The sequence below is a fragment of the Passer domesticus genome, chromosome 3 (assembly GCF_036417665.1).
Source record: "Passer domesticus isolate bPasDom1 chromosome 3, bPasDom1.hap1, whole genome shotgun sequence".
Taxonomy (NCBI): domain Eukaryota; kingdom Metazoa; phylum Chordata; class Aves; order Passeriformes; family Passeridae; genus Passer; species Passer domesticus.
This window is the reverse complement of record NC_087476.1, coordinates 69,114,686-69,129,100: the sequence shown is the minus strand read 5'-3', so window position 1 is coordinate 69,129,100 and position 14,415 is coordinate 69,114,686. Positions and strand designations below refer to the sequence as shown.

Sequence of the window (14,415 nt, the reverse complement as noted above, 5' to 3'; positions counted from 1 at the left end):
AAAACCTGGAGCTTGAAATCAGGATCTAATTTATTTTTTTCCTGGATCATCATTTGTTTGCAATGTCATAAGTAGCTTTTCAATTTCCAACTGTTACTACATTCAGGTTATTTGTGCTAGCTTTTGAAAGCATTGATTACAACATTTAGAGAAATTATATTAGAAAATAATAGGTTAATAGGAAATAGAGGCATGCAATAACTTTAATTGGCATCAGATTAATAATAAATCAGTTACTACAATGTATCAATGGACAAGATTTTAATAAGAATTTCAGCACTTAAGAAGTGCTGAAGGTGTTTTATGAGGTAGTGAAATTAACATCTGTGTCCAGAAATAATCAGAAAACAAATTGAATTGATGAATATATTATATCTGAAAATTTAATATTATGAAAAGGAATCATAAAAATTTCACCTCCATACTTTTGTACTTTTTTTTTCAAATGGTTCAAAATACATTCATAACGATAGGCTGAAAATCTTGTTACAGGCCATTTCCCTTTACTTAAAAAATGCTTTAAAGAAACCTTTAATAGGTTAGAGGTTGTTGTCTGTTTGTATACATGTGCCAGTCTTTCTCAACTTTTATGTGAAACTGTCTTCCCGTGTTGTCAGGGCACGAATGTATGAAGTAATCATTCTTCTGATCTTTCCTGATGGCAGACAGGTAGAACAAGAAGTTATTTTTGTCACACTATTTGTAACATGACTCCTGCGTAGCTGCAGGAAGATGCTTGATATCTCCTGCTGATCAGGAGAAGCCCAGAATGTTGAAGCTGTACCTGGTTGAGGGAGTCATTTTGCATACAGAATGTACAGCCAAATAGGTATATCGGTCAGTTGAACCTTATGTTTTTGGAGAGATTAAATGGATGATCTGCCAGGGAGCGGGATGCTTGGGCTGTTTGTACATACAAGTCTGTTCTGAAGTAGTTTTTGTTTAAAAGAACTAAGTATTGGGGAAACACCTCAAATTAGTCACAATCTCTAGTATTCTTTGGGATACTACATTTCTGCTCCTGAAACAACTTCTGTCTCTACAGGACACCAGCTGGAATGACATGCTGTCATGCCATTAATAGTTTGCGGGTCAATCGTGCAGAAATGGATTGTTTTTTTCAGGAAGTAGTGAGCCCATTGTTTGTCAGTAACAAGTTAAAAGCCATCTCTCAGTGATTGTTGGATGGAGCTCATCTTTTCCAGGCTAGAAAAAACCCCCAAATGCTCAAGAAAAAACTTGTGGAGGTTATAGCCTCATTTAGCTAGGGGAGTCAGTATATCTCGGATTGTTTTGTAAGCTCTTATGTTTCAATATTGACATGTACTGGCAATATGATCCTCGTTCTTTCCTGTGCAGCCTTTCAAGTTTAACAGTCTAAGTTTTTTCATGGATGGGATTTCTTTGTCTTTAACTAAAAGTTACAGTTTCCCATTTTCTTAGTAATATCGTTAAAGAAGGATTTCAAATATTCTTTCAGGTGCTGTTCTGGATAATTTCCTAATATTTAATTTTTCATGCAAATATTAGCACATTGCTTATTTTTCATGTATACATTTTTTTTGTTCTTCAGGAAAAGTTGGACGTAGGGACAAGAAAGGAGGTGGATGGAATGGGAGCACCTGAAATAAAGTATGGGGATTCAATATGCTTCATACAACATGTAGATACAGGCTTGTGGCTCACATACCAGTCTGCTGATGCAAAGTCTGTAAGGATGGGTTCACTGCAGCGAAAGGTAAGGCTGTAAACAGGAATGCATTTCATTCACTCATAGGGTGGGTGAGGGCTGGGGGGCTGGGATATGAAGGGAGCTATGTGAGCCAGGTAATTTCTGCATTTCAAGTATTTTAAGTATGCTTTCCAGATGAAAGATTGGGGTTTTTCAGTCACATAGTGAAAAGTTAAGTGGCATACTGAATTCTCAAACTGAAGACCTGACAAAGTCTATGTGTTATCCTGTAGACATTATCTCACAAATATTGATAAATCTGGATATATTTGATTTCAAACTGAAGGAGGTTTCCTTTCTTCAGTGTAGTTTGGATTGAGGAGGCTTTTAGTTGAAAGCATTTTTTTCCACATTGTAAGTATATTACCTTTTGGTCTAGAATGTTCAAGTCTTGAGTCCTGAGAGATTTCTTTCTTTGTAGAATAATCACAGCCAAGCTGAATGCTAGCTCAGCATCATAAAGTAGGGAAAGGATTCTTTTGCAACTTAACACTGTAGTATTTTCCATGACTATTTCAGATAGCAGAACTACACAGAGCAGAGGTTTAAAATATTTAGTGGATTGGATTGAGCCATTCAATCCATTAGAGCCATGATAACTAGACATTAAAAATTGTAAGTTATTGGAAATGACTCAAAGCATGGTCAGAAAAACCAGTGGCACCCTTAGAAATGAGGACCAGTAAAGAATACCTGTTATGACCTTTTCTGCTTTAAGGATTTGGTGCTCTGTAGGGGAAGTACATTTAATGTTGATAAAGTCAGAGCAAACAAAACCCCCTAGATTTTTCTTAATAAAGCATGTTGTTTCAAAAGCTGTAACTTTGAGATTATTATGGCACTGAACCTGCTGGCCCAGTACAGGTCCATCCTTGGACATAAGAAACTAAACCATGGAATTACTTGTTTTTAATATAATTGGGGTTTTTTTGTATGTGACCTCATAATTTCCTAGCCTGCCTTCCTATGTATGTTTTCAAACTTCTTATTTAATGTCTCATTTTGCAGTGACTGCTTCTTGATTTTGTTTTCAGGCAATAATGCACCATGAAGGGCACATGGATGATGGTTTAACGCTGTCCCGATCTCAGAATGAAGAATCCCGTACTGCACGTGTCATCCGTAGTACAGTCTTCCTTTTCAACAGGTTCATAAGGTGTGTTTTTAAAATTATCTGTTCTTCACTCTTTTTTCTATCCAGTTTTTTTTCAAAGTTGCCATTTTCACAACAGGGAACAATATATCCTTCAGAAAAAATAGATCAATGCTTCTCAAACTGGACTTTATGTCAATTCTTTGTGTTATCAGCAGATAAGTAAGCACCTTGACAGATACTGGTCAATTTTTTTTCTCTATCTTATAAAATTAATTTATTGCTCAATCTTGATTTAAATGCATAGACATACTGAAAATACAAACAAACCATAAAGAGATTTTTCCCTGCCAAAATTTGCTTTAAGTCATGTGGTGCATAAATTAGCTTTTTCTTTTCTAAGTATGGTTTTTAAAGGTGATCTTCCTGGAAAAACCTGGAAGAATGAGATAACTGTGTAACTGCAGATCAGTAAAACCCACAAATATACTGAAGAAATTCACAGTATCAAGGAGAAGTTTTATTTTAAATGATACCTTCTTTCTACCAGGACATTACACTTGGCTTATTTGTTCCCTTTTAATGCTACTTGTTTTTTTAATATTTTGAAACATGAAAAATGTTGTATTATATTTTATAGTGATTAGCCATTTAAAAATCCTGTCAGATGTATGCAATTTGCGTTTATTTTTCTATTCCTAAGTAATGCTGATAAAATGCTAATTCTCAAATGCTTGTGATTTCAGTAATTGATGAAAGGCCCTTTCATCAGTGTAGCTTGCATTAGAAAAATGATATGCAGTAAGACTCTATGGAATGATAAAAATTTCCTAAGAACTTACTTGCCACAAATAAAACACAATGTAGGAGATGGTGACCTGAAGTAACCATGTCCTAAATAAGGGCACCGACAAAGACACAGACATATTAATTTTTTGAAAAGCATATAGCAAGGTACTTAAAAAAAAAAGGACAAAATCACCATCAAGAGAATTGTCTGTGGTATGACATTTGAAATACAAAGGAAATATAAGCCATGGGTTACTTTGTATATAATACACCATCATAGAAGTTTCTAAGAATGCCCTAAAAGATAAAGATAGAGAAAGGCAATTTAATGATAAGGTTTCACAAATCAAGGTATTGCTAAATTACAGTGGAGATTTTTGTGGAGTGCACAGGGAGTCCCAGGCAGTGTTTAGCAGTTTAGTTTTGGCAGGCAGTTACTTCAAAAAGAAAAAGCCAAATAGAAGAGGATGAAAATTATTCTTTTATCTGTATGCTCCAGTGCTTCCTCACAAAGTCAGTAGAAAAATTGTGTTTTGGATAGCATGCTCACGATAAAAATTAAGTTTTAAAGATAACATTTGTAGTAATCCTTTGAAGCTTTGTATTATTTGCAAAGGGGTTCAGTTGAGCCAGGGGCAGGTGTAATGTGGATGAGAAGAGTCAGCCCTCTTCTTCTAAGAGAGAATGTTCATAGATGTCAGCAAGGCCAAGCTTGAATTGGATATCAGGGAAACAAAAAAGGCTAATGAAGTGCTAAGACAGAATGTAGAAATGATGCATCTTTCCACACTGAAAAGGCCTTAAGAACAGGTTAGAAATGTGTTTGAGAGTCTCCATGGACAATCTGGACCCTCCACAGCACCGCAGGACTGGTCTCTTTAACTCGTGTCCATTCCAGTTGCATGATGGTTTGTACTGGTTTACAAACTTCTCTTCATCTTTTGCTCTGCCTCTGAAACTGCTGCAACCATAGGTACAATATTAAAATGTGGTTTTCTGATTTGAAAAAATATTACCTGAAATAACATTTTTCGTGCTTTTTCATTTTGTTTGGGAAGGAAGGGGTAGGTTGTTAAATGAAGAATGGACAGATATGAGGAATTTTTGACAAGCTGCTGTCAGAAAATGAGCTTTGGCATCTTTAAAAGTAAATATTGTTTAGAAGGAGTTTGAACGATAAAATAATTTTCAATTCTCAGGAGAATTTGCATCTTCCTGCAGGGGCCTTGATGCTCTCAGCAAGAAAGTGAAGTCTTCCACCATTGATTTGCCTATTGAGTCAGTCAGTCTGAGCCTTCAGGACTTGATTGGCTACTTTCACCCCCCTGATGAACATTTGGAGCATGAAAACAAACAAAACAGGCTCCGAGCACTGAAGAATCGCCAGAACCTCTTCCAAGAAGAGGTACTTCTCTCACTTTTACTTTTGATTTTCCATTATGTTGTCTGCAAGTGTTCTTTCACAGTCTCTATAGTGTTGATGTGTAATACGGGTGCTTAGAGTGGGGGTTTTTTCAAACTATATTAGCATTTGATACATTCGAAATCTCTAGATCTGCTGTTTTTCCTGCCTATTTGAAGAAATACATTTATGGCCTTCTTTTTCCCTTTATGATAAAATTAGATGACCTTGTGCCTTGAACTCTACCCACAATTTTCTACTTATGTGTGAATCAATTTTTTCTGTCATAATCTCTTGATGTAGAAGGATGTTTTGGTTTACTAAGCATTCTTTAAAGCATTTTGTTTAATATTGTGTGTTGTTTTTCTGGTAATAATAGTTGCATAGACTTTGTCAGATGCCTAAATGTCCTCCTGAATAAAATCTTGCCTAAAATTATGTCATTAATACTGTTTATTTTTGTTTTAATTTGACCATCCTAAATGGCAGATGTATATTACCTCCATCAAATTTTCTGTTGGGATTGTCTGTTTGACACATACTCTTATGTTTTGTATATCTGGTCTTTCATGTTTTGTTTTCTTAGATTTTTGAAAATCTTTTGTGTTTGCATCTAAAACTCATTTTTCCCTCTGACAATGTAAGCTTTTTTATTTTTAGGGTATGATCAACCTTGTTCTTGAATGTATTGATCGCTTGAATGTATACAGCAGTGCAGCTCACTTTGCAGATGTAGCTGGGAAGGAAGCTGGAGAGGCATGGAAATCTATTCTGAATTCTTTGTATGAATTACTAGGTAAGACATATTATGGATTACTTGGATAGTTTTAGCTCAAAATAGTGAAGAATAAAGAATTAAATAACTGTTGTAGCACAGAATAATTTCCACTGTCTAGAAATTTAGAATACAAATTAAGTAAGATTTTTGCATTTGTAGTTATTTTATGTATTAATAATCAGTAAATGAAGTCATGTCAGGAATTACAAACATTTTAAAGTATCCAAACTAGGTCCAGAGAGTTAGCATCTCCATGAAATCAAATAATGACCTTTTGGGGTATAGCTGGTAGATGATGGAGTCTAAAATTCTGTGGCTTGGTTATTCGTAGATGTAGGGTAGAGTTCAATTTTTTTGTTACAATTTAGTTTATCTCTTGTTGCATTAAGCACAGGGCAGATTGTAGGAAGTAGTTGCTTGATTTCCAATTGGCAAGGCTAGAAAATTCCTTACGAGGAGTCTGCCTGTTTTGTACAAACTATTGCTTCCATGGACTTGTAGTGATGAGAACAAACAGCTTTTGTTGACTTCCCAGTCTTTGTGCCCCTCCTGCCCTTGGATGTTACTTCTCTAACTGCATTATCTTCTGGCATCTAATGCTCAGGAAGCTTGGCTTTGATCTGGCTATGATGAATTTGTACATTGCTCTGTTCTGAATAATGCTGGATCTCTACAGTAATTATATGGATGACAAATGGATATTGCTTGCTCAGTCTTGCTTCAGCAAATAGTACTTTGTTTTTTGAGTCTGCACATAAATAAAAGTACACTGTAACGCCAGAATTCATGTCTTTTGTCATGTCATTGACGTTGTGTTGTATTTCACTGTGATGAGAATGAAGGCATTTATAGATGCCGAGGCTGAATACTATTGCATATAAAAATCATATAATCTTAGAATGGTTTGGCTCATAAGAGAGCTCTAAAGATCATCTAGTCCATCCATCCTGATGGGAAAAAGATACTTCCTTATATTCAATCAAAGTCTACTGTCTTTCAATTTGAAATAATTGACATATGTCTACTAAAGCATCTGTCTATTTTCTGTTACAAATACATACATTCACTATGAACTTGTACTAGATCCTTTTGCATTACAAAAGAACATGCAGGAGTATATGCAGTGATGTGATGTTAATGTCTGACTGACCACATCATGGTTTCTATTTCTTTAAAACTGAAAGTCAGTCTTGTTCAGAGTAATAGGCAATAAGAAAAGCAACTGTAGGATGTTATTTTTTGTTTGCAGTTTAAAGTGTCTGTGTGCCTCATTTAATGCACAGCTTTATCCAGTGAATACTGACCTTTCACAAACTTGTGCTGAGCAGCATTTATGAAACCATCTGTGTCTCATTACTGTTAATGAAGTTAAATTTAGTGACGTGTTAAGCACTGAACTGTTCTGCCTTCAATTTATGTTCCTACCTGAAGCACAGTGAGGTTGTATGGCTTGCCTATAACCAATAAAAAAGTCACAGTCAGATACAGGTGTTCCTTAGTTCTGGTCTGTGTGTCTTAACAAGATGTTCCCCTTCGTTTGATTCCGGAGTATTTTTCAAATAACTGTGGTCAGGATTACTCATTGCTCTTCCTCTTTGCAGATAGTTTAATGTCATATATATGTTGTAAGTCTCTAAGTTTAGCGTTTTATAAATACAGCAGCATAAAAACATAGTAAAATATACTACAGGGAGTTTGTATATATTTTAACATAGATTTTAAGAGGCCATTGCTTCTTAGCAACAGTCTCTGCTGCTGGAAATAATCACAGAAACTTCAAGTTGAAATAATTTGTTGGTGGAACTGGAAAAAAAAATCTTAAAACTGGTTTGTACTGTTCCACACACCAAACAGAAATCTCTGCGCCTCAGTCCTTTCTTGGAGTAGAGCAGAGGCTTCTCTGGGAGCCTGTGTGTGTGCACATACCTGCACATAATCCAGGACAGGGCAAGCTTGTGGGTGCCTGCAGCATTCAGGGAGATTTCAGTTCAGTTGTACCCACCATGTCAGTGCATGATTCAGTCTACTTCAATCTTCATCTTAAAGGATGAGGGTGAAACAGATTCAAAGCTGTTACTTCCTCCCTACAACCTTGTCAAAAGTATAGCAAGCAGTTCCTAGACATGTATCTTGTTTTACTTCCTATTACTCTTGAACAAGTGCATTGTAACAGAAAATAATTTGCATTCATCACCTGTAGTGTTGGCTTCACGCTCTTCTTTTGCAATATTTTCTGTCTGTTATTACAAGAATACTGTTTAACAGAAACTTGTTTCTATAATACCAGCTGACTTCTGTGGTGTAAGTAGGGGCTTCTTTATGTAGTGCATTTTGTATGGATTATTGAGATGATTGTAGAGCCAAAATCTAAATTCCCTAAAGGTCGACTTGATAGCAAAGGTATTTCTTATACTGAATTCTATCATTTGTATTATTTAATTTTAAATCTAGAACATCAACAATTAAAGGTTAAGACTCTGTCTTATTGGATTCTTTCTGACAAGAGAAGACAGGAATTTTTAAAATTTAAATGCACTTATAACTGTGATTCAGTTTCTCTCTCTCACTCTCTCTTTTCCCAATAGCGGCTCTAATTCGAGGAAATCGTAAAAACTGTGCTCAATTTTCTGGATCCCTTGACTGGCTGATCAGCAGGTTAGAAAGACTGGAAGCCTCTTCTGGTATGCTTTTTAGTATTTTAACTTCCTTATTTGACCAGTTCTAAATTCTTTAAAGTTAAAATACTTGTTCAGCCTAATTATAATGAATTTATTATGAGAACGTAAATTATGTTAATAAAGTGAGATTTATATTTGTTACAACTGTTTTAGTTGTACTTCTACTTTGAATACTTCTACTTTGCTACTTTAAGTTCTAGCAGTCTTGCCTTTTCCTTGACCAACTGGATGTAGTATTACTTTTTATTTCAGAAAAACAAAGCTTTTGATAAAATAGCTATTCAATAGTGTAAGTTGTATTAAGTTGTTTTCTAATTCTAGTATCCTCCCTTTTCTTTGTAAGTCTGCTTGTTTTTCAGGATTTGCATCAAACTAAATATAACAGAAATCATATGGAATAGATATAATTTGTTCTGCCTAACAGTGTTTACCTACATAATACATATACATTTCCTTTTGAATCACCTCTTTTGCTCCTGAGGTGCAAATTTCTGTATAAAATTAACAAGAAATGTTTTTCAGTAGCAGTTGAGTCTGTTTTGATTTAAATATAGTACTTTTTACAATTTGTTTGGAAGGTAGGCTCTTAAGACCCTTTCAAGACTTCTTGTTTGCAATAATACTAGAGTAAGTTCAAAGGCCAGGAAGATTTGTAGTCAAACCAGTGGGAAATATAGTTTAAATAACAGTGTTACATACCTCTTCAGTTACATATTTGTAACTTATCCCCATCATCTTCTTTGTTTAGTGTCATGTGTTGTTTCATGAACTGGAAGAAATAATGATTGATTAAAGAGTTGTCCTCAGGAACTGAAATTGCATTCCTCGTACAATTTTTAGGAATCTTTGAAATATTAAGGCCAAGAAGGAAGTATGTGCCCCATTGCAAAAGTTTTTTGATTTATATTAGAAAATGGTAAACATAAAATAAAGTCATAGGCATAGCACAGCCTTTTACAGTGGCATTAATAAATGAAAAATACCCTGCTGTTGCTTAGTATTCCATGTAGTTCCAGGAGTTGTCTCAGTGCAGGTCACCATTGGCATATATTAATACATTTCCTACCCTGGTTATATCCAATGGACCAGCAGCAGCCGTGAGAACAGATGTGTCCTGTAGTAAACGAGGTGTTTGTGTTCCCCTCAGCTTTGTCATTAAACATTCATGGGCATTTTGTTTATTTGCCATAAATCTGTTCCTGAGGTGAACTGACCAACAACATGGGAACATATTGTCAAATGTCAGTGGCAGGAGTGTTCTCCCTCTCAGAGCTGAGGGTAAACTGGCATGACATTCATTAGGTGATTGACAAGATGTGCGGTGGTTCATTGCACTTGCAAAAAGCAGTTTTGGAAGTACTTTTGCAGAGTTTTGTTCCACGTTTTAGTTGCAGATCTGTGGCCTTAGGGCAGGGGACCTGTTTCACTGCAGGATTGCCTCCTACTTCTGGCATGCACCCAATCTCTTTCAGCCTGGTATGTTTATGCTCTGAATGCTTGAGTAGCTCAAAAGATACAGCAACAGGAACATGAGAGTCTTTGCCTGTATCACTGCGTTAGTTCTCAGCTGTTGACTCAGATGGCTGCTTCCAGCACGGGCGGCTAGTTAGCGGTTTGCAGATCATCCTGTCATGGCAGCTTGTGCACTGGGGTTGGTGATCCTAACTAAACACATGTCATAACTGAACATAATTTGTGTTGGTTTACGTTATTGTTTGGGGAACCTGCTCTGCAGATGCTGTCATCTCCTTGCTCTATTGGGCATTTGAGTAAGTGAATTTAAACTGAAACAAACATTTGAAAAATGTCAAAATCATAAATTATTTTTTCTGCTATGCTCCATGTTTGGTGTGAGAGCATTAATTTAAGGAGAATGATCTCACAATTATGTATTTGCATGGGATTTGATTACAACTTGCTTAATTTCAATGTATATCTCAAGATCTTATTGGTGAAACTATTTCCTAAAAGACCAACTTTTACATCTGAAACTCTCAGGGTAGGGCTTTCAGAAATAATGCAAAACTTTTTGCTCAGCTTTTGGAGGTGCAAGATGAAATTTCTTATGACAGCTCTAAAAATGCTGTGTTACATGGTTTCTGTTATGTACATATGTATTTTTAATTTTTAATCTCAAACCACAGAGTTTTGAGAATGAAAAATGTAATTGTTGATGATAGTATACTAAGGAATGAGATGCATTCTCTAAACTGCAGGGTATTCTGACACTAGTTGCTCTGGATAGTGAGCCTCTTGAAGTGCAGCAAGAACTCTGAATGTACTAATATTTGCAAAACTCACCTGTTCTGAGTTTTCTGCTAGGAACTGGGCCACTTTCATTCCCATGTGTATTGGTAACATAACTTCCATGTTGCCTCCAAAACTGATTTTATAATAAAGACTTTTTCTGGTTTTGAGGGAGTCAGTTATAAAAGATGCTAATTAGGCTGTGCTTTTGTTATCTTGAGAGGAACAGTAGTTTTAGTATGTAATTTTCTGATTTTAAGCTGTATTTGGCTTGACGGGCTGTGGATATTCACTGATTTAATTTACGGTGGTAGATCTTCAATAGGAAGAGATACTGGTTTATATTTAATCTTTAAACTAAGAATGCTTGGATACATATATTCACATAGAATAAATTTTTTCCTAAGGTAAAGTGTTTATGAGAAAGACCATAACCGCGATCTGTTAATCATACCAAAATGAAGTTCACCTTAAACATTAAAGTTGTCAGCTACATCTCCTGCATGTGTTTTCTTGAATGCCAAACTGAAAGACTTGATGCGACCAACTATTATCTATAAAATTCCTGGTTTCACTTTTTTCTTGTACTGGAACTAAAAGTGTTATGAAAACAGAACAAAGCCATTAAACATATAAACAGCAACTGTGAATTGATTGTACAAATTAGATCAGAAATTGATTCATTTCCTGGGCTTCACTGAAGCAAAAGAAGGAAAATTACTATCTGTCCAAGTAGAAATATGTCTGAGAGCAGACCATGTGAGAAGTGAGATATCACAGAGCTGCAATGCAAATGCTTCAGTTGTCTCTTCAATCCATAAATTAAGATTAGATTAGTCTTTCACTTTGAAATATATTCCAGATGGAATTAACTAGCCTTTCTATAATTTTAAATGCATTAAAACATAGGTAAAAAAATAGAATACAGCAAGTTAGTAATCTAATGTTGAGGAATACATTCAGTGCAGGAGGCTCTGTTTGCAGCATGCAGTTGAGCTGCTGGTTGAACTCTGGGTGAGATGAGAAGCCTTGAACTGCTGACTCGTAGCATAGCAAAGGAACCTGTAGCCAGGGCAGCTGACAGTCAGAGACACAGCAGGAGTCAAGGACCCCAGAGTTCTGCATGCTTAGACTGTAAGGGTATAAAAGCCCAGGAGCCCATAGACTGTTCTGAGTTGAAAGATGCCAAAAAGGTTCACTGTGTCCAACTCTTACATAAATGGTCTGTACAGGGATTGAACAGAACTGATATGGCTAGCACCATGCTCTAACCAGCTGAGATAATCTCAGGTTCCCGTCTTGGGGATCTGTCCTTGGTAGGACCCTTAACATATCTTGTTATGTACCACAATGGAATTATTTTAAGGATTGGGACATTTGAGACTCTGCTATGAGAAACTTGGGGTTGAGCTGACAAGGAAACCTGATCTGACTGTGCAGGTGTGGGATGTGTAGCTCAAAAGGGGCTGTGCTCCAAACTCAGGTGGTGCAAGAGTGACTGCCAGAGTGGCTCTTGAATGGTTGGACAGGGAAGTTTCTCCTACACAATTATCCTCTAGTAAAGGTTTTTGGAACCAGATGAAACCAGGTTTAAGGATTATTTTTCAAATGCTTGCATTTTATTCTAGTGTTCTACAGTGTGACATCAGAGGAGTCAATATATTTTCCTGAATATACATGCTTCCTTTCATCTGTTAGTCATTAAGAAAGTTTTCACTCTCCTTACTATGAACTCTGTATATCATACTGTTTAATTGTATTAGATTCAAATGCTTACTGCTTTACTGCCTTGAGCAGCTCCAGTGAAATTGGAACAAGTATGGTTGTCTTTAATGTAGATAATCTAAAAGTGAGTCAGGCTGAACAGACACTGTACACTCACATGTGATTTTTTCTGAAACACAGGGAACAAAGCATATTTGGTAATTAGCATTCAGATGCTATAGTAATTCAAGAAAGTGCGGGGCAGCTGCGCCTAATTTATAGCATGCATTTATTATTGAATGTTTACATCTTCAAAGGATTTTTAATTCTGTTATTGACAATGTTAAGACTGCAAAATGAACCCTGTGTACTATTTTAAGACAAAAGGTTATGACTCTACCTACAGAAAATTGCAAGGATATGGTTGCCACACTTATGTGGTGTCATTTAATAGTGGATTATTATTTATATTGATCAAGTGTGTTTCAGTGCTACAATGAGATGTGGCAAACATCCAGTTACCATATTTTGAATGGTAATTTTGAATGGTGATTATTGTGCATTCCCAGATCACTGTGACACACAAAGCTGTTGATCTTGTTCTAGATTACACCTCTAGGTTAAGGATCCTTTTGTAGCACTTTTTTAACCTCCCTGAGTTTATCAGTGGCCCCAGTTTATCAGTGGCCCCTGACCTCATCCAGTTGGTAGGCTGGGTGGACTGTGCTACTGCTATGTTGCTACAGAGTGCCTGGTCTTTTAGCTGGCTCTCATGACTCTTAGGTTTTTATCCTTTTTAAAAATATTGTTAGTGTCAGTATTCGTAGAATCATAGAATGGTGGAATAATGGAAGTGCACATCTATTGCAACACAGATCATACCACTGGCAAATTCAGGTTTAGTATGTTCTTTTATTTATAATTAAGGCTTCTTTCACTTAAACCTTCAGGGCTATAGAAGCACTTTGGGCGTTCACCCCTACCTGCATTTTCTGTTTAAATGTGCATGATTTTGTCTACAAGTATATTAATCAAGACACTTTGTTTGAAACCTGTTTACTGAATGAATCAAATGATCACTTACCTGTTGTCTTTCACCTTTTCTACATTTCAATTCTTGAGTAATTCCTACTCTTTATTAGTGATGACAGCCTATGTCCCTCAGACCTCTGTAAAAATATTAAATAGTATGGGGATAAATGGTGGTGGTGCTGTAGGTTATCTGTAGCAGCTGATGTTCTCTTTCTCACTAGGATTAAAGAAGCGCCAGAGTACTCTCTGAGTACTGAGACAGAACCATCAGACAAAACCACTATTTTTCCCACATCCAGGGGAGTTTGCAGTGCTACAGTTTCCTTAAATGGAAAGAGGGCATAGCAAAGAGCAGAAGACTCATGCTCTGGATTTTGGTTTGCAAGGATTAAGCTGAGTGTTTGGAGATGTGGTTTAAATAAAGGGCTGAAGACAGAATGATGAGAGCTGTACACTGCTAATAGGAATTGCATATATCTAGATTGAAGGCTGCTTCTCAGCATTCTTTCCTTTTATTTTTCTCACTGTGGCCACAACTGTAGCAACAGATAATGATAAACTACATGTACAATATTTCCCTTTTCCAAAAGCAGAAGATCCCAGAGCAGGTGTTGATTTGGTCCAGTGCACGTGTGAGTTTGTTTTATTTTCCCATTGCAGAGAAATGTTTTAAGGCTAATGATTCTTCATGGCAATGACTTCTGCTTTATTGAATTTGTTTGTCATATACAATGATTTTTGAAACTATTTCATGTTCATGAGCAACAGATTGCAAACTATTATGTACAGTTATGACATTATATGCACATCAATGAAATAATTATTTCCCCCCCCTCCAGGAATTCTAGAGGTTTTACACTGTGTGTTGGTAGAAAGCCCAGAAGCTCTAAACATTATTAAGGAAGGACATATTAAGTCAATTATCTGTCTGTTGGACAAGCATGGAAGGAACCATAAGGT

General features: G+C 36.1%; 1 protein-coding gene across 6 annotated transcripts in view; it reads left to right on the top strand.

Moving 5' to 3' along the window:
- Positions 1–14,415, top strand: part of RYR2 (ryanodine receptor 2) — a 380,824-nt gene that overhangs the window by 190,570 nt on the left and 175,839 nt on the right. For all 6 annotated transcript variants that reach the window (XM_064413752.1, XM_064413749.1, XM_064413751.1 and 3 more), the window contains 6 exons: positions 1,574–1,738; positions 2,767–2,888; positions 4,836–5,019; positions 5,677–5,812; positions 8,380–8,475; positions 14,295–14,413. In XM_064413752.1, coding sequence (XP_064269822.1) covers positions 1,574–1,738; positions 2,767–2,888; positions 4,836–5,019; positions 5,677–5,812; positions 8,380–8,475; positions 14,295–14,413 — 822 coding nt within the window. The remainder of the gene's footprint in view (positions 1–1,573; positions 1,739–2,766; positions 2,889–4,835; positions 5,020–5,676; positions 5,813–8,379; positions 8,476–14,294; positions 14,414–14,415) is intronic.